This window comes from Convolutriloba macropyga, chromosome 9 (assembly GCF_964194025.1).
Source record: "Convolutriloba macropyga chromosome 9, txConMacr16.3, whole genome shotgun sequence".
Classification (NCBI taxonomy): Eukaryota; Metazoa; Xenacoelomorpha; order Acoela; family Convolutidae; genus Convolutriloba; species Convolutriloba macropyga.
This window is the reverse complement of record NC_134476.1, coordinates 16,979,124-16,999,601: the sequence shown is the minus strand read 5'-3', so window position 1 is coordinate 16,999,601 and position 20,478 is coordinate 16,979,124. Positions and strand designations below refer to the sequence as shown.

Here is a 20,478-nt window from a genome sequence, read left to right as displayed (position 1 = left end):
AATTTAAACAGTTTTCATTTTGTTTTCTCTAGGGTAGTTAAGAACAGCATCTCATTTGTATTATCATCAATTGTATCGATGAATTTCTTTCATTTAGAATCCATCAACTTCAAAATTCCAAAGCACAATCTTACCTTTAAATTTCAAAAATCTCCTATGCTTCATTTGATGCACATTTTACGCAAAAAATTACGATGGACCCAGAATGAGGGTAAGATGAAGCCAGAAAGAACAGTATGGGAAAGCGCACCTTTCTGAGCCCCTTTGCTCAACTTTAGTTTAGTCTATTGAGCAGCTCTTTTGATGCATTTACATGTTTCAATGGGTCTGACCAAAGAACACGGCCTAGCATAGTGTCTGTTTGATATTTAATATCTCAACGGTGTCAAACACCTGTCTGTTTAATCAAGGTGATGTGGTAGAATGGCATTTAGTTGTTGCAATGGTTGCTGCAATGCTATTCTCTAAAATATTGAAATCAAAAACAGCCATATAACTAAAATTTATGAAAATAAGTAAATTATATTATTTTATTATTTAGTGTTTTAGTCTGTCCAACACCCATAAACAAAGACAAGGGGCCAAGCCAAAAAAAACCAGTCCTGTGCCAATTGTAAAAATATGTTCGACGTTGACTGTCTTTTTAATTGGACTATTTCATCAATTTAAACTCTCAATTTGCAATAGTAAATTGCCTAGCTGAAAAATAATTATAGACAAAAATAACTATTGGATGCTTTTACATGTTTCAACGGGTCTGGTTCAAGGTCTGCTCGGTCTGTCCGATGTTCTGGTCTACGGCCTAGCATAGGGTCTGTTTGATATTTAAATTGGTTGGATGAAGAGTTTGTTCGGTCTGATAAATACCTGTCTTGGGTCACGGAACTCATCCATTTAACCTCATCTTCTGGCAGACTGAAATTTGATAAAAAGAAATAAATCACATATCTAATAATTGTATCATTTTGCTGATGCTCAGTAAACTACACTAAAATTGAGCAAAGGGGCTCAACAAGGTGCGGTCTCGCATACTCTTCTTCCCACACACTTTTTCACTCATTCTGGCTCCATCCAAATTTTTATTTTAAAAAAGCGCATCAAATGAAGCAGAGAAAACTTTCAACCTTTAGAGAGTAGATTGTGTTTTCTAATTTTAAACATGACGGATTCTAAATGAAAGAAAGTCATTGATACCAGTGAGGTTAGTACAAGTGAGCTTACGTTCTCAACTGCACTAGAGAAGACAAAAATAAAACTAATTAAACTTTTATTTTGCACAATTTCTTTTGAAGAAACATGTAATCAATGAAACAATTAGCGTTGAACGCAGAAATAATCACAGCAGAAATCAGATTTTAAGCGGAAATTGTAATAAAAATGGTCCCAAATTAATTTCTTGTTATCAGCATTGTCAGACGTTTTTACCATGAGAATTGATGAAAACATTGATTTAAAAAAACCACAAAACGGCAACTCCTTGTTTACAACCGAAAAATTGAATGAAAAATTCAGCTCATCAGTATCCAGCTACAAATGCTCTTGGTGTTAAAGAAACACATGAAACTGCAAGTAGAAAAAATCAGCTCAAAATCCGCGTTTGAGCGGAACGATACAAGTGATAGATGAGCCAATTTGTTGTCTTTGAGCATTATCAGTCGATTGTAAGAAAATTTGAGACAGAAATTGAATAAAAAAACATAACTCGACGAGTCCTGAAAAAGAATGCAATAAACTGAATGAAAAAGAAAACACGCCACTTCACAGCTATAGTTTCCTGACATCATTGTTTTCGAAATTAAACTGTTACTAATCAAGACTGCACCGGAATGAAATTAATAATTGTCTGATTGTTTAAATTTGGATTTTTGATGATGAGCCAAACAAATTCCGAAAAACTTTAAAAGGTATATAAAATCTGTTGCAATTTTGTCCAATTAACCCATTTGTTTGTCATCCGAACGAAATCTACTCTGCTGAAATAAAGCAATAATACCAACTTGAATGCCAATTAATCTTTTCACACAAACAAGAAACAGGGTTGCTGGTTCAAACCTACTCTCTTTCTGATATTAACTAACTTGAGAAATATAGTTGTTGCCTGATTGAATCCAAAATAGATCTCGGAATTTAGTGGCAGTGTTTTTTGGCAAAAGTGACGAGGTATTGTATCACAATTGCCCACGACTTGGTCATCTGTAATTTGTGAAATGTACTTAAAAAATTGTACGTTATGCGTCCTTCTTAAGGAAGGAACGATTATGCTAATAGGATTTCGTTACATTTTAGGTTATAGTGAGTTATGCCATTCAATACTTTTTTTACAATTTGTAGCGATTGAAAGAGTTACACAAATACACGGGACCAGAAGAGGAACCACAGAAGTACAACAAACTAGATCGTTTGTCTATGTTTAATCAAAATTTTTGTTTTTTTCCTCTGTCTTATCTCAACGGTGTCAAACACCTGTCTGTTTAATCAAGGCAATACGGTAGAATGGCGTTTAGTTGTTGCAATGGTTGCTGCAATGCTATTAGCTAAAATATTGCAATCAAAAACAGCTATAGAACGAAAATTTATGAATCTTAGTAAACTATATTATTTTATTATTTATTATTTTGGTCTGGCCAACACCCATAAACAAAGACCAGGGGTCGAGCTAAAAAAAAACCAGTCCTGTGCCAATTGTAAAAATATGTTGGACGTTGAACATATGTTAAAAAAACAGCCAGTTGTTTTTAAACAACACTATTTTTGGCATATTGGACTACTTGATCAATTTAAACTCTCAATTTGCAAAAGTAAATTGCCTCGCTAAAAATAATTATAGACAAAAATATTTATTGGATGCTTTTACATGTTTCAACGGGTCTGTTTCAAGGTCTGCTCGGTCTGTCCAATGAATTGGACCACGGCGTGGCAAATAGCGTCTGTTTGATAATTAAATTGGTGAGCTGAAGACTTTGCTCGATCTGGTCACTTGTTAGATTCATGGTCTGGTCAAAAATACGGACATAGTATGTTAATTCTTGCCGTGGTAACCTAAGTCTTTTTGGTCTCCTGTAGCGTAGCCGATGTCTGTTCGGTATGGTCAATTCCCATTTTTGTGTAGGGTCGTCCTGTCTGCAATCCGGCTATTGCTTCTTGATGTTAAAGAAACACATGAAACTGCAAGCAGAAAAAATCAGCACAGAATCCGCAGTTGAGCAGTAAAAGTGCTAAAAGTCCCAATTTGTCGTCTTGGAGCGTTATCAGTAGATTGTAAGAAAAATTTGAACGAGGACTAATATTTTTGCACATACGAGGTACAAACAGAGCCAAAAAGGAAAAAAAATTCAAATGTATATACAGACCGAAATTACAAAACTTTTACTAAAGTTGTTGATGTCTGTGTACTTGAAGTGAGAGTTGTGCCACAAAAATGTACCCATTAACACACATTTACGCCTTGAAAATCCTTACAAAATCAAATGCCACTATAATTGAAAAAGGACATAAAATTTCACTAGCTTTAAAAAAACTACAAATTTCAACGAAAATTCGCCAAAAATCCCCGTATTAATATCTTTAAAAAACAACTTTTCTGTTGCAAAAAAACATCCAGTAAACTTTTCGTAAACCCTATGATAGTTTCATTGCCCCAGCAGATCCACAAACACGCAAAAAAATTTTCACAAAAAGTTGAATTTTTTTAAAAAAAAAAGTAGAAAGATTCCTAACAATAACATTTTGAAAAATTTTTCTTACCGCTAAACTTGTCCAGTATCCCAACCTCAAGCTGGAAAAAAACAAATGGTTGGCTCCTCAAGACCTGAAGATAATTCGGGAAAGAGCCACTTTTAGAAAAATTTCTGAAACAGTGGCAATCTTCAAAAGAGAACTCGCTGAAACTGCCAACATAAGCATACTCAACCTTATTCTTTTATCACTGACAGACAACCAGCACTTTATTATGCAGCTCTAAAAAGATTCAATAACCCTTAAAAATTGATGAACAAACAAAAGACAATATTATGAAAAAGCAAAAACCACAACATGTTTTTGTTATTACAAATGCAGAACCGTAACATATAATTAAAAAGACATATATGAAAAACTTTTCTATTTCTCTAATACTTCTATGCGCTTCACGTGAAAAGGGACACAAAACAGTTAAATCAGTTCAATTTTGTGGTTAAAAACTCGAAAATTTGAAAATAAAGAAAGAATAACTGTTTCAAAAAAACTTTGCCTTGTTTGAAAGTCAATGGGACCTGTCCAAAACAAAACTAAAAAACAAGACAACAAATACCGGCAAATTCCCCAAGATTGCCACTTCATCGATCAATGAAAACACATAATGTAAGGTAAAACATTAGATAGCTCAGATTGCTTTATTTCACCAAAAATCAATAGAAATTCAATCAACTTTAAGTTGAATAGAAAAAAATTGAAGAAGAAACGAAGTTGTGATGTTGTCAACACTACTGTCATTCGAAATTTTAGTCAGTTTCATACATACTCGAGAAATAATGAATAAAAATAACAGCGAAAACGGAATTCCAATTTCCGCATGTGAAAAAAGCATTTCTTCAAAAAAAAAAGAAAATTTACCAGAGCAAAACTAATTTTTTTTGCAAAATTACAGGTAAAAATTTTAGTCCGTTAAAAATACTTGTTTTTCACTTTTTATCGTTTGCAGCGATACTTAAATTTTATTCGAATTTATTTCATCAATGATATCAATAAAACTAAAAAGATGAACAAATGAAGTTACAAAAAACAGGACATATTCTCAAATGCAATTCGAATAAAATATCAGAATTTCGGCCCAGGCCAACCGACCAACTGTAACTTCCAAAAATAGTCTATCAAATATAAATATCGGTTTAAATTAACAAAAAAGCTCTGCAAATTTTCTCTTCCGGAACACATTTTTGGGGATCGAACATAAGTCTGACCTTCATTGAAGTGCACGGAGATTATGCAGAAGTTGTCACTAATTCTGAAATTATGAAATTTTTGTTTTCAAAAGAGCGCAGAAAAGGACAAGATGTTTTGGTATTCCAACGATATCTTCATATGTTATCGGAGAAAAGAGGCTCGAAAAGCCGAAGCCAAGACTTCAGCAATTACACACAACAAAGAAACGATATAACATTATTGCTAACAACATAAACATTTAGCAAACTGGTTCGAATTTTCAGAAATATTGACAAAATCTGAAAAAAACGGAATTCTTGTAAAGCTTTGGAAGCTTTTCAAAGCTTTGAATTTTTTAACTCTTCAACAAAGACTAAATTATAAAAGTCTTTATAAATAAGAAATCACGCTCAATTGCTTGTTTTCCTAAAATACCGCACGTGTTAATCGTTCTTCGTTATACTGCACAAAAGGACTGCCCAAAAAAACTGTTATCCATTTAAATCCTTCCCTTAACCCACTTTCTGAACATCAGCTAGTTTGGGAATATTTTTTCTATCGAGCAAATATTCTTTGCTTTCTTTACCCAAGTACTAGGACTGGACAGTCGTAAAACAACTTTAAGACAGGTTTTTTTCACGTTTTATGAACTTTTTTCAACTATTTATGAACGTTTTATTGCACCGCATGCCTCATACTTTTATCTCAGTTTCATTACAGTCATATAACAATAAACTTAATTAAATTTTTGTGCATTCTATATTGATTAGCACGGCAAATCAATTTTTTACAGAACAATTGTTAACTGTAATGCAATTTTTAATAAAGCTTTATGTGATTAATACAATGAATCAGCTGGCAGATTAATGGTCCATTTTGTTTTTTTCTGCTTTCAATACTTTGTTATTTAAATGTCAGAGCGTTGATGATCATAGAAAGTAGTATAATAAAAATATAGAAAAATCTACGTTGCACAAATGCATAATCTTAATGCTGAATTTATACTGAGTCTTTTAATCTTAATACTGAGTCCGTTAACAATTGGTAAAACGCAACATTCGTGAAAACTAAAATTATTCAAATAGAGAGCACACAGACAGCTGAAGATAATCAAGTTATACGTACCAGTTCGTGCGATCGTAGTTGATTTGTAATAATTTTGGTGATTCGCATCGGAGACTTTTATCCTAGCCAGGGCTATTTTTCTGCCCCGAGAATCAAAATTTGGTCATTATTATTTTTTTTTGATGAAAATACGCAGAAATGAAAACAATGTTTTCTTCAGCTTCAAGCCTCCGTCTCCGCTTTATGGCAATTTTTGTGTCACTTTGTCTACTTTACTTCCTCACATGGTTTTCCAGCCCTTTAAATAAGACAATTACCCCGACTGGCAAGTTTGATGAGCGCCAAAAGCTTGCACAAAAGGAAGTGCTGATTGGAGTTAAAGAGGAAGACAACCAGCTTCCATTTTGCCAAAGTGCTGACAGGTTGCTGCTATTCAAAGGTCGGTCAGACAGTATGCAAACCCGAAACTGTCCTAATTGCGTGCAAAATTTCTTCCAACCCGGTTTCACCTTCACAGGCGAAAATTACCAACCATATGGATTTCATGTCAACTTCAGCATACAAACCCGGGTTGAAACTTTGTTGATTTCATACAAGGATCATATATGATTTCATACTGATCATACTCGATTTCTTAGTACGATCCTAGCATGAAACCAAAGAAATCATAGATAATCCTTGTATGAAATCCAAAATTTCATATATGACCCTAGCATGAAATCCAAGAAATCATAGATAAACATTCATTAAACGGAAAAAAACACGCCTGAAAAAGTGTATGATCCTTGTAGAAGATCAAAGAAATCATATATGACCCTAGTATGAAACCAAAGAAATCGAAGGTGATCCTAGTGCGAGACAAAATCATATTGGTTTAGATGGCTTGCACCAAAAAAGCGTTTTATGAGACTTTAGCTTCTCATATCACCAAAGTATATAGGGTTTCCATCTAAAAACCGATGAAAGCATTTGGAATCTTGACATGAAATCGAAAAAAAATTAATTATGATCCCATTATGAAACCAAAGGAATCACATTAACTTCAAGAGATACCATTAAAAACGCGCTGTTTGGAGAATGTAACTTCTCATAGCACTGAAATGTTTAGAGTTTCCATTTAAGAACCAACTGAAGCAATTAAGAGCCTATTATCAAATCAAAGAAATCAAATATGCTCCTAGTATGAAACCAAAGAAATCATATTGGCATTCAAGGGTGGCACAGAGAAACCGACGTTTCAGGAAATCATATCCTCTCATATTGGCAAAGCAATTAAAGTTGCCAACTAAAAACCCACTTAAACTTTCACGATTTTAATGAAAAATCCAAGCATTCGTATAAAATCCTTTTCTGAAATCAGAGAAATCAGATACGATTAATTTATGAAACCATAGAACACAAATTGTTTTGAAAAATGCCACCCATTAAGCATTGTTCAGAGACCGTAGCTTCTCCTCTCATTAAACCAAACATTCGAGTTTTCCAACTAAGAACAGTTGACATCAATTATTATCAAAATATTAAATCAAAGAATTATTTATGATCAAAATACGTGGTTATCAAGTAAATCATAAAACAAAATGCAGCTGTTTAATCTCTATCTAAACTCCTCTCACAAACAATTTATTGACTGTTCTCACTGCAAAACAATGACATGATGAAATTACCATAAAAGCCAGCAAAAATAGATCTGACTACAGACGTTTTTTATGCTAATTAATTTTTTACAACATCAAATTTGTCATTAGTAACTTTTCTTGCTTATAAAACTGAGAAGAACTATAGATTAGTCACAATCGGCTATAGGGTTTTAATTGATTGAAAATTATTATGGCAACACATTACAAATCAAATATAGAGCAACATCAGGGTGAGTTGAGTTCTTTGAAGTTTTGCAATAGCAAAGATCGGTGAAAGAATTATCACCACAAGGAAGAAGAGAAGAGTGCAATAAAATGCAACTGTTTTTCCATTAATTTTTCAAGTTTTTCAGGCCATCCGCAAAACCGAATATCATGATATGAGATTGCAAGCACGTGTAGTAACCACAATCGATTTTTCAACCTCAATCACAACAAGTTCCACAAATTCAGCGCATACATTGCAAAGAATTACGCACTCAACTCAAAAAAGCAAACGAAAAATGTATATGGGGATATATCTCGGTGTATGAGGATTCTAAGGAGCACATTAATGTGGGTGCACTCTGCAAAATTTTGGTACCAGAACCTGTTTGACAACAAGTAGCCCGAGCGGGCGATGACTTTGAATATTGCTCTTGAATAACTTTTGGAAAAAGCAGAATTACAGAACAATCCGAATATTGGAATCAAGAAGTGCTTAGAATCAATAAAATGCGGATACGATTGTTTGATTTCATAGACTAGTTTGTGTGATTTCCACAAAAGTTTGAAGTGAAGCCCTATTTTTGTTATCCGAGCAGTGGCCTAGATCGCAAGAAAAGCCTCAGAACGTCTTCTAATGTTCTTCCGGACAACAATTACGTTCACCTTGACAATATTAAGTGCGCTGAATGTTCATCACGAGCCATGGAAATTAACTTATCTGCTCGCGGTAAAAGCAACAATGTTTTAGATATTTCCATAAAAAAACCACATCATCATAACTTCCATGATTTCAAGAAAAAAAGTTTTCATTTTTTATAGAAACAATAGTCGATTTTCGTTAACATTCACGGCTGTTTATTTTAAAAGGCTCATTCCATTCGTAGATATGAAAACATACCTTGAACAATAATATTTGTAAATTTGTTCAAAATAATATCTTTGTTCGTTTTTTCGTCAATTATCTTTAGTTAAGTCTGGATCAAGAAAATTGAGTCAATGTAGTGGCTTATGAGAGCAGACACTGTTTGAAAAGTTTAATATTGACAAAATGCTCTTCTGGCGTCTCTATTTGAGGTAGTGATGAGGAAGAGGTGGTGATGCTTGTGAAGCAAGCGAGAAATTTTTAACTATATTATCCGACCATTCTGAGAAGTTTGCTCGAAAGATATTAGTTTTACGAAAATAAGCTAAAACCTATGTACCTGTACCGCTTTTTGTGTAGCCAATCTCCCTATAATGATTTGAGTCAAGTTAATTGAAAACAATTTCGAGCCATCAAATTGTTTTGAAGTTCGAATTGTTTCGTCAACAAAAAGTTTTCGAAAATCTACCAATTTCAAAAAAAAAATTATAAAAACCGCAGAATTATCAATTTAATTAAAAAAGCATTTCATAACGGGCGCACGTTGAGTTCAGAACAACAAGAGATCGGAAAACGGTTTTCTCTGCCGAGATCGGAAAACGGTTTCTCTGTGGATTGATGTCATGCTGTTTTGCTGTTTTTTATACCAAAGGTCACCAACAGTTAGGTAACTAGTGTTCGAGAAATGGTCTTTTCTTTTGATAGTTAGTTATTTCCCTTGTTTTTGGACAAAAGATATGGGTCTGTTTTGTGGGGAAAAAGTTTTTGCCTGCAAAACTGTTCTGAAGTTGCTTTGATCATTAATTAAATTTAAAGAGAAAAGCTGTTTTTTTGTCAAATTTTTTGACTGAAGACTACAAACTTAAATAACTGCCATTTCTTGTTTAACTGGTGAGTACCATCCCTGCACAGTTATTTCATTTCCTGTTTTTTTTTTAATTCAATGCTATGATTGTTTTTTTCTGTATGGTTCTAGAATGTGTACTAAGAAATCATACTAACAATCATATATGACTTACTTTAATTACAAAGAACTTATTACAATCCAAGAGTTGAATTGTATTGGTGCTCTGTCTTTTTTTAATATAGTAAGATGTTTTCACGACTTTTTTCGTTACCTTGAGCTTTCAAAACGGGATAAACAGGTAAAGCTCAGCGGGCATCAAGTTTCATTAGAGGCCCTCAGCCGCGTTTAGTACGTCTTCAAGTACTTAGAGTGGTGAAGCTACTGGAAAGGCCGTAATTCAAGGTTAACAGGTCATTTTCAGAAGCTTTTGAGCCCAAAATGTAATTTTTTTTGTCTTTTTTAGGATTTTTTGTTGGACCAGTCTGAAATTGAGGTTTGTAAAAGTTGGTAAAGGTCTTTTGCAAGACGTAATTACTTTTATGGCAATTTTTAGAGCTATATGTATTGCTACACCAAACATGAATACGGTAATTTATTCTAATTTTCAAAATTTTCTCAAACTTTTTGAATTCTTTTGTTGTTTCAGCTCTTGGTGTCAAAATAATAGGTTATTTCATAGTTTCGAGGTAATGGAATGATTTTCAACTTCACGAATATTAGCAATTTTTTCGATAAAACTTGCAGTTTTTTCCAATTTTCTGACATAAATTGTCATTGTGCAAGTTTTCCAGCTCCAGGGTACAAGAAATTTTGTCTAGGATTTGCTCATAGTTTACTGCGGAATTTTTATTGGCCAAGGCATAAGCCAATTTTTTTTCAAATTTTTGAAAATTGTTAATTTTTAGGTTTCTCTAACCTGAGCAGCCAAAACATTTCCTTTAGGTTTTGATAATAGGTTACTACATAGTTTCTAGTGGTAATGGGTAATGTGTTTCAAGATTTTAATAATACAAATTTCAAATAATACGATTTTCAAATTGTAATTTTTTCTTTGACTTCCTGAAATTTTAGTCTTTTTCCTCAGTGGCCAGGGGTTTGCTGCTATTGAGTTTGCTAGTATGTCATTGCAGAGTTTCTAGTGGTAACAAAATAGTTTTCTGTTTTATTAGATTGCAAATATAGGTAATTTTTTAAATGAAGCGTGCAATTTAAATTTTTTTGATTGTTTTCCAATTTTATGGTTTTTTTTGTCATTTTCTGAGTTTAACTATAGCTTTTGACCAACCAAACTTTTTAAATGTTGCAAGACAGAACTCCACAGAGAAAAATTGAATTTGAACATTTTTTCCAGACACATTTTCGAAAAATATCTTTTAATTTTTCCTTTTCATTAGAAGCATTTTTCACATTTCTTTTTAAAGCATTTTTCGTCTTTTTCGAGATTATCTAACTTTAGTGTCAAATTAATCTCTTTCAAGTCTTATGCGTGAGTTAATGACTATCTTGCATTGTGTCATAAATGGCCTTCAGGTTAATGGCTTCAAGTGTTTTAGGAATAATTGTTTATTTTTGTTTGGTTTGATTCTTTTAGTTTCTCAACTTTCGAGATTTCGTCTTTTTGGCTGGGATTGTTCAATTGGTCTGCTGGTCAGGTACATTAGGTCTGTTTTTCATTCAATTCCCTGGATTGTATTTCAAGACTTGTCCTGCTATGTTTTTTTCGTTTTTCTTTCTTTTTTACCCACAGAAGTTCCATATACGATTTTTTTTGTTGTTTCTAAAACCCACTACAGTTATTAAATGACCGATGCATTATTTGAAAGTTCTGCATAATCCTTGAATGAAAACGAAGAATTCATACAAATCATATATGACCTAGTATGAATGCTAATAAGACGAATCTATTTTCTACGCTTTATGGATCTTTGATTAATTTTTCCGTATCAGTAACCTTGAATATAGCGATTGAAGCCTTTTGAGAATAGGTTTCATTTTTTGTTTGATCCTTGTTTGACTATCAAGAAATCATACAAATCATATATGACCTAGTACGGTTACTAGGAATCATATCTGACCTAGTACGAAATCCAAGCAAGTTGTAAGATCGATGACCCGGGAAACTGAGAAAAAATTTAGAGCTTGGCTGAACAAAACTCTGTCATGCGCCCTGCTGCTTCAAACAACAGTTCAAGCTTATAAAATCTCGAAATGTCCCTTGCCTTGTTAGGTTACTTTATGGATCTAGGAAAATTTTGTCCCGTATCAAATTTTAGTCAGCATCCGAACTGATACAGAATATTTGCAGAGAAGCTTCCAGTACTGATTCAGATAGTTTTAAGAAAAGCATCTCCGTCGACTTTGAGGCTCCTCTGAATCAGTGCAAAATTCAGAATTAGAGCACTCTGATTTCTTCTGCATCCGAGGAAAATACAATATGCTTCTCTGAATTAGCTCTGAATCACAATGAAAATCCAAAATTTTTCTGTAGCACTGTAAAAGCACAAACACACATAAACAAACTTTCGATCGGACTTTTTAGCTGTTTTTCATGTTTTGGAGCAAAATGCAAACAACTGTAGGCGAAAAAAAGTTTTGCTTTAGTGAAGCAAATTGATATTATTTTTGTGCAAATTCATACAGCTGAGAAAACCGGTCTTTAATATTTTGTCGCCCTGCACCGGTTCAGATAAAAGTTTTCTCGACACAATTGTCAATATTATAAGCTTTTAAAGAAGACATAACTTTTAAGGATCTATTCTGTCCCCCCCCCCCCCCCCCAGCTCAGTAAGCAATGTAAGAAAATAGTAAAAAAATTTATGCAAACTGAGCTGGGGGGGGGGGGGGGGGGGCGAAACAGATCCGACAATTGAACAAAGGTTAATGAACAATCATACTTTCTTACTCACTTCTTCAGGTTTGTTTTTCTTTACTTGTGTTAGTTTTGTTCGCCACAATTTTTTTTGATAAAATGATGGTTGAATTGATGTTCAAATAAGAAAACTGTTTGGTCACACAAAATACTTTCCAGTGCTTTCTAGGCCCTTCTCAGTTGCTTTTTCATTTCTGCAACAAAACAAACGGCTAAAAGCTCATTCTTTTATTTTGAAAATTCTTCCGTCCAAACTAAAAAGCGTTTAATCTGACGATGTTTGGCGTTTGAGTGCTGTATTTACTTAAAATAATTCATTTTCCATGGGAGTTAACTCTATGAACAGTGTCAAGTTATTCATCATTTTTTGACATTTTTGCCAAGTTTCTGTTGATGCCGTTTTCTTTCAAAAGGCACAAAACAACATAGTTTTCATGATAACCTGTGAAGTTTTCTGTACTCGCCAGGGAATTTTTTGTGACTAAAAAGTATGTCGCGTACCCACAATACGACAAGAAGCTCGCTAGCGCTGCTTTCCTACTTCATATTAGTTTATTTTCGGATAATGTTGGCGTCGAAAAATGAACCTAAACGTTTTATTCAGCAATTATCAATCAAAGTAAATTTAGAGTGGATCAAGGGAGAGTTAATGTTGGGGTTTGTTTATTTCTTTTAAATTTGACTTAATTTGACGTTGCTTTTGTCCGCCGTTTGTCTGATTCAATCATCTTTTTGAAAGTAGTCATTCATACTTATATATGTGGATTAAAAGTTCGAATGGTTTTCTCTTTCCTTGAAATAGAAATCTTTCGACATTATTATTTTTTTTAATCATGCAAAACGCGTGATTTAAAGCTTTGTTGACTAATGAAAACGTAACCTCAGTTAGTTTCAAATGTACTATCAATAAGAATTTTCAAGGAGACGTAAATTTGGGTGAAGTTAGAGTTTCAGTTAATAGACGCCGAGAAACCGAAAACGCGCGAGTTCAATCACATAACAATGTGAACTCTATATTTTAAAATTTTTTTTTCATTTGTGCATCAGAATGGATGATTGATAGCACATTGTATTTAAATCAAACTGTTCTCATATAGAAGCATCTTGTTCTGCAAAAACCTTACTGGAAATTAAATTAAGTTTGAAACTGAAAAAAAAAAACAAACTACTCCTCTTTTCTGAATGCTATGTGATGTTTTGCGCAGTTCGATTGATTTTTTCGCGTCTAAATTGTGTTTCCTACAAACGATTCAAATTCAAATGCTTGAGGTTAACTAAACAATTGATTGCATTTAATTTAACAAATTTTGATTTTTGTCACTATCAGAAAATTTCTGCAAGCGTTGTTTTTTGTCAAACACAAAACAACATAACCTTCATTGAAAGGTGGCAAAGTTTACCCACTTCTTCGTGAATATTTATCCCTCCCAGAAGCGCCCATGTGTATACTGTAATCACTCACATAAATATAAAAGAATGCTGCTTAACGCCTTGAATTGTGTTTTTCAACAATTTTGGACTATGAAATTGGTTTCTAGTTTCCGCAATCCCATATTGACAAGTTTCTTGCGCATAATGTTCAAAGACCCTTTTTCTCATAATGCAATAATCGCTAGAAGCCACAAAAGTTATATATGAACAGGAGGTCAGGTTTGAAATTTTACCGGGTTGACCTCATAATTCAAAAATTATAATAGTTACTTATCGTATCATCACATTATTTGACAAAATCGCGTTTTTTACTATGTCTTATATTTTTTTCATTTCTGATTTCTGATTAATAAAAAAAACAAAGTTTCGTTGATTAAAAATTTTGATGAACTTGGGTTGACTTGTATAATAAGAGTATAACACGAATGCAATTTACTAAACCAAGTACACTTATTAGTCTTATAAATCTGCACCCGGCGTCGATTTGAAATGGAGACGGTTTTAAAAAGGTTTGCTAGCCCTAGTTTACTTGTGTCCTAATTATAGGGCTTTCGATCTGGGTGTTTAAGAAAATATGTCAAAACCATTGAATTTTTCAAACAGTGTACGCACTTGTAACTGTTCATTAAAATTAAACTTTGAGTGGAAATTAGCTGATACTTCGTATTTTTGTGGGGTATTCGTTTTTGTCACGTATTTTTTGAAAATCTTCAATTTTTTTCCTAAGAATATTACTAAATGCAAATTCTGAGTTGCATTCTTGCCTGTTCAATATCTTGGTACAAGAGCAATAAGTAGCATTTATCTTGTAGCGATATACTAATCCTATATAATCTAAATCGAAAAACGGGTCTTCTTTTAGTTTTGAAAAATATAGCAAAATTATCTTGCTCATAAAGATTCAGATTTAGATGGCTTAGTCACGACGCTTATTTCAAAAGGCAAAAATTGGACAACATATAATACCTGGAAAACAGTAATTTTTGTAGTTAGGAGCTTTTTCCAAATAAACGAGTTAAGAAAAATTAAACAGTTTCTACAAAAGAACGTGTCGTAATCATTCATGGTAAAAACTCGTGACGTGAAAATGATTAAATGATCGCCTGCAGTACTCTAAAAATCGTTGACAAGAAAAACAAAGCAACACGTTCTGATTCGAAGACATTGTCTTGCAAAAGCTGCCAAGTGAAACGATTTGCACGAAAATTTTGATGTTTTTAGTGATTTTAAGAACTGGCCTGTTTTATAGCGTTACCGTACTTTTTGGGAAAAATCAACTTTTGAAATTCAAAACAACTTTTAACCTAAACCGAATGAGCGATTTTCTTTTAAAAAGATGGAAAAGACAGTTTTCCTATATTTTTCATTTAATCTGTACTTATTTGGTCAAACAGGTATTCGTCAAAATTGGGTGTGAAAAATAAAGTTTAGAGAAGTTATTATCGGAGCTCTTTGGGGTCCAGCATGGCCAAGCATATTCTTTTAAGTGGTCGAGCTCTAGAATAGGGTGCATATCTAAAAATCAAATTAAAAAACTCAAGGCTTCGGTAAGGTATTGTACATAGTTCTTGCCGAATGAATAATTTACAAAATTCCAACTTTCTTTTTTGTTCTGCGATAAATGCACCCAACTATAAATCAGGATCTGATTTTATGAATTAAATGTTTTGGGCCACAATTGACGACTAGTAGGAGCTCATGGAAGAATTTGGAGGCTTAATTGGTGGCTTTGTTTTTGCACTAAGCCGTTTTGCCTGACTGAAATTTTGAGCTTAAAATCTGCTAGACAACGTTTTAAAAAAGAAAGTATTTTTTTGAAAAAGATGAAAATCTTAACAACAAAATTTGCGGGGTTATCTAATTTGGGGCTGCTTTCTTTGGGTTTTTGTGAAAAAACCAGATTTGCGTGTTGTTTTCCGTGAGGTTTCATATCCCAGACCCTATCATACCCCAGGTTAAGGTCCGAGACGGAAGCAAGTAAGTCCAGACAGTCGCAGATGAAAAGTGACTTTGTCCAAACCTTCCGACAAACACACTTTTGTGCGTTCACCAGACCGATAAGACCGAGTTCACCAGACCGACGTGTCCAGACTGATAAGAGCTCTGATCAGGACTATCTTCGAGTGCACACCTGTGCCCTATGCGGTCTCTTTAATTGGTCCGGAAAAGTCGTTGAGCGCATTTTAAGCTGGACAAGGGTTTCAAAGTGTCAAATTACAGCACACACTAGTCTGATTAGAAATAGTTTGTAGCGCAAAAAACTACTACGAGTGCATTCTTTTCCAGTTCTTGATTTTCAACTCAGAGATGTTGCTTCTGCCAAGAGGCCACATAACAGTAGCCTTCTGATCTCTGCGCAGAGACTCATACAGGTTTTAATGGTGGCGATAAGAACAAAGGAATCCAGTTTTTAGCAATTGTTGGTCCCTTTTGTAAAAATTTTTATTCTACGTTAACTAAGACGTTTTTTAAGGTGTCTAAGTTCATCAATTTATTTTCTCAACACTTGGTTTTCATTAGCAATCTTCTTAAGATTGGCTTTTGCTTAGTTGATTATAATACTGAAAATGTTAACTGCAATGATTTGAATATTTTATAGTGAAATTAAAAAATTTGCTATTGTTTCAAATTTTTCTCTGATCAGATTGTTTCGTGCGCACCTGACTGAGATCAAAGACGCCTAAGAACGCACTTGAGTTTAATTAGAAGCGTTTTTGAGCGCACATGAGTCTGATAAGAGATGGAATCGAGCGCACATTTCAGAACACACGGAGTTACAAGCGCCTTATAGTCTAATCAAAGGACATTTCAGTCTGGATAGCTCAGCTCAGAGGTTATTTTGCCTGAGATGCTCCGATCAAAGATGTTTTCGGTCTAGACCTCAACCTGATGCCCGTACCCTTTATCTTTTCACATTCCAGCCAAATTTTACGCATTTTCATCACTATTCCGTATCTTTTGACTTTTCCGTTGGCGAATCGTGCATGCAGACTTTTGTGCGCTCACCAGACCTTCGTGAGTTTGCCAGAACTTTGTGCGTTCAGGTGCAGACTTTCGAGTTTTTCGATAATTCCAGTTTATTTAATTTTGAATGCACGACGGGTCTGGACACACTTGCTTCGGTCTGAGACCTCAGCCTGGCAAATGATCTTTTTACGGTTCAGAATTGGCAACCCAGGTGAATATTCGATTATCGTTTCAGACAAAGGGAAATCGGGATTCCAGCACAAAATAGACGATTTCCTTGATGGGGCTGACTTGGCTGTGAAGTATGACAGAGCCATCGTAGACTTCAGTCCAGCCCTGCGAGCAGATTACATGCGGAACAAGTACAAGGAAACTGCCATACCCAATGCAACATATCATATGCGATATTACCATGGATGGAGCTGGAAAAACTTACTGGACACATCCAGGATTCTATATCAAATAACGTATACAAATGTAAGATAGACATGATTATGTACTAATCTATTACGAAAAAGTTACAATAGGTGGCTCTGTGGCTCTGTTGAGTTGGCAGCGGCTATACTTTTTATTGACTTAATTTCTGTATGAAAGGAAAAACAACTCGCAAAAATTTTATTGTAAATTTATGATTTTTGTGGCCTTTCATTGACAAGTGAAATGCCACGTCATAATCACTTAAAATTTCTATAATTTTTGCGCCGTTGAAGGAATAATCAAAACCAGCTGTTTTTTCAGACGTTTAACATTGGGATCTATCGAGATCTATCGATTGAGAACTTATGAATTTAGGTAGAAACTTCGATATACAAAGCAATCTTTTAGCTGATGTTGGTGAAATAATGGCTTCGGAATTGAATAATGGCTGCGGATTTGAACAGAACCGTTGCCTCAAATTTGTTCACATGACAAGTTTTCAACTTCCCGGACTAAACGCCAAGTCAATTTCAGAGCTCAGGCAGCCTAACTACAGGACTCATTTGATTACTGATTCAGAGCTCTGACCATTTGTGTTTTAATACTTGACAGTGTAAATCCAACTCTCGGCCAAAATCTTTGCGAAGTCTTAATCCAAGTATTGCCTTAGAGTTGGCAAGTCCAAAACCCACAAACCATGTCTTGGCCAAGGCTTGCCAGGTCTAAAACTATGTCTTGGATAAGACTTGGCAAATCTAAATTCAAGTCTTCAAAACTCCAAAATAGGTCAGAAAACCGTTAAAAGTAGCCAACAAAAGCTCCGGAGAACGCCAAAATCAGCTGAAAAGTTGTCGAAAAAATACGCAAAAGTTGTTCTTTGAAACCTAGAATTAAACGAAAACGTAAAAATTTGTCCGCAAAACGTCAAATTTAAACAAAAATGTCAAAAATGGTAGGGAAATTGTCAAAAATTGCGGAGAATTTGAAAAAAAAAGGTCGAATGATCTTGAAAAAAACCAGTGTGAAAAAATCTAAGCTTCAAAATAATATGTAAAAAAAGAAATTGAACCACTGGTTGAGATATCAACAAGTGAGCACTGCTTATATCGACCCGAGTTCACACATGGTACATCATGCACGACCATTAATGTCCCCGCAAAGTCAATACTACACAGGCTCACTCGTGTATTGTTGCAACAGCAGATGATTTTAAATTCATACTGAAAAAAATCCAGATTGAGTCGCACAGCTAGAAGTTATAAGCTATAGCCTAACGGGAAAACCAAAAACTTTCGGGAAATTTTTGTGTCACAACGCCAAATAAATCCTCGAATAATGGGTCATATTAAGCGGGAAAAAAATTCATTGAAACCCTTATTTTCCAAGCTTTGAAACCGTATATATCACTTTGAAATGTGATCACCACTGGTTGAGGAAATATCACACAGTGAGCTATGCATACTTTGACCCATTTTTATTCGCCTGACCATTTTCAATATGCCCATTTTTGATATTACAAGAGATACACTGAAATACACAATCGAATATAACAGAGGGTAGTACTGGCTGTTGCACCAATTGGTAATCTGGCACTGTCTTAGCCACATTATGGCCATTTTCGCCCTATCGAATTTTGGCATTTATTTCGACTGCCCATTAAAACTGGATCAATCAGATTTCCATAATTCTGCAGAAAGGGGCCCTTTGTTGACAACATGGGCAGCATCACAATTGTTTTGCGATTTTCTGTGGTTAGAGTATACATAAATTTCTTCAAGATCCGAATTATACATAAAATTGGGTCTATTTTTGTGAAAATCTGATCAAAAGGGCGCTGTAATGGCTGAAAACGGCTAAAAACACCCCATAGCTACCTAAAAATACCCATTGTTATCTTCCGGTGCCCTACAGTACTGTTTGGTATCATTTGTTGAAAATGAGCTCGAAACTCAACCTCAAAATTGTGGCACGTTACAAAAATCAAGCTGGTTTTGACTTGGGAATCAAGTTACAACTGTTATTCAAGTCTTGGCCAAGACTTGTCGGACTTGTAAGACTTGTAATTAGACATGCCCTATACTGGAAAAAAAAAGAAGAAACTCTTGCTTTTAGACTTGCCCAGTACTGATAATGACTTCGAATTTTGTTCGGGTGTTCATAAGCCATAAATTTGGCGATGAATTTGACGTTCCAACCATTATTGATTATCATAAACCAACCCGCAATCCTCCCTGTAGATATCAATGACGTCTTGACTTTTTGTACTTTGTGACTTTCTGATGGACAGTGGCTTCATCCACTTTGTTTAGGGTACCAGGCAGCGATGCAAACTACGGGTTGTCCGAAAGGATGACTTCCTGCAGTTAGTTCACAATTCCGACCACAAACTGAGCATAGTCAGTGTCGAATATGGTAAAAAATATCCAGAGAATCCAGTACACACTTTGTACAGAATCAAGTTTTTGAAACAACAAACGTTCGCTCTATTTCCAAGAAAAGATGTATCATATTCTGGGAAAGTTATCTTCCGAAGACCCTTTACGAAATTTATAACATCAAGCGCACAGTACGTAAAAGAACGTTGCTTTCAGCTCGCTGAAGAGAAAAACAAATTATCCAATCACAGCGCCGACACGCCAAATAGATTTGTAGTCATTCACATCCGGTCTAAAAACTTAACATGTGCGCTCGATCGATTTACACCAAACGAATTAGTTTTGAAACTTGAAAAAATTGGTGTTAAACGAACAAAAGACGTTGTATACCTTATGACCGACTTGGAACCAAACGATGCTCATTTTTTAGCCCTGAAAAGCTATTTCGAAGGTTATTATCTGTTTCAAGCTAGCGATATTAACCTCTACGATCACTCGATGTTTGCAAAGAAAGCTGCTCTTTTAATCTACGCTACAGAAATACAGCTCCAAGAAATTGCTGACGGAATAGTTGAAACGTTCATATACCGTCACCAAATGCCTAACACAGCAAAGATCATTGGTCATTTGCATAACTCGGCGGGTTGCGTTTAAACCAATCAATATAAACTTACTTTTTTTCTGTACAGAGTTGCTTTTATCATCTCATCCTAAAGTGGGTATATTAAACTGATGCATCAAAAAAAGTTTGTAAAAAATAGAACCCTGTTATCTCGCCTTTGTACATGTTACCATTATTAAATTTAACATTTTATGGTAAATGTTCTTTTGAGTCTTTATCTATTTCAACACAAATCGGATCTAGATAGAGTCATAAGACATCTAGTTAGACTTGACTA

The 20,478-nt window shown here is 34.4% G+C and overlaps 1 protein-coding gene across 2 annotated transcripts; it reads left to right on the top strand.

Moving 5' to 3' along the window:
* The first annotated feature begins 5,774 nt into the window (after window positions 1-5,774).
* LOC142346085 (uncharacterized) lies at window positions 5,775-20,386 on the top strand. Of its 2 annotated transcripts, XM_075398587.1 has the most exons (3): window positions 5,775-6,403; window positions 17,023-17,264; window positions 19,514-20,386. In XM_075398587.1, the coding sequence occupies exons 1-3, from the start codon at window positions 6,163-6,165 to the stop codon at window positions 20,231-20,233; spliced, it is 1,203 nt and encodes a 400-aa protein (XP_075254702.1). In that variant the 5' UTR covers window positions 5,775-6,162; the 3' UTR covers window positions 20,234-20,386. The 2 variants fall into 2 exon arrangements, with proteins under 2 accessions (XP_075254702.1, XP_075254701.1); XM_075398586.1 differs by lacking the exon at window positions 5,775-6,403 and having other exon boundaries at window positions 16,254-17,264.
* Window positions 20,387-20,478: the final 92 nt, after the last annotated feature.

Excerpts from the sequence above, each read along its gene's own strand:
- LOC142346085 (XM_075398586.1), top strand. The coding sequence starts at position 16,710 with ATGCCCGTACCCTTTATCTTTTCACATTCCAGCCAAATTTTACGCATT. Across the intron at positions 17,265-19,513 it reads ATCAAATAACGTATACAAAT|GGTACCAGGCAGCGATGCAA; the intron begins GTAAGATAGACA and ends CACTTTGTTTAG.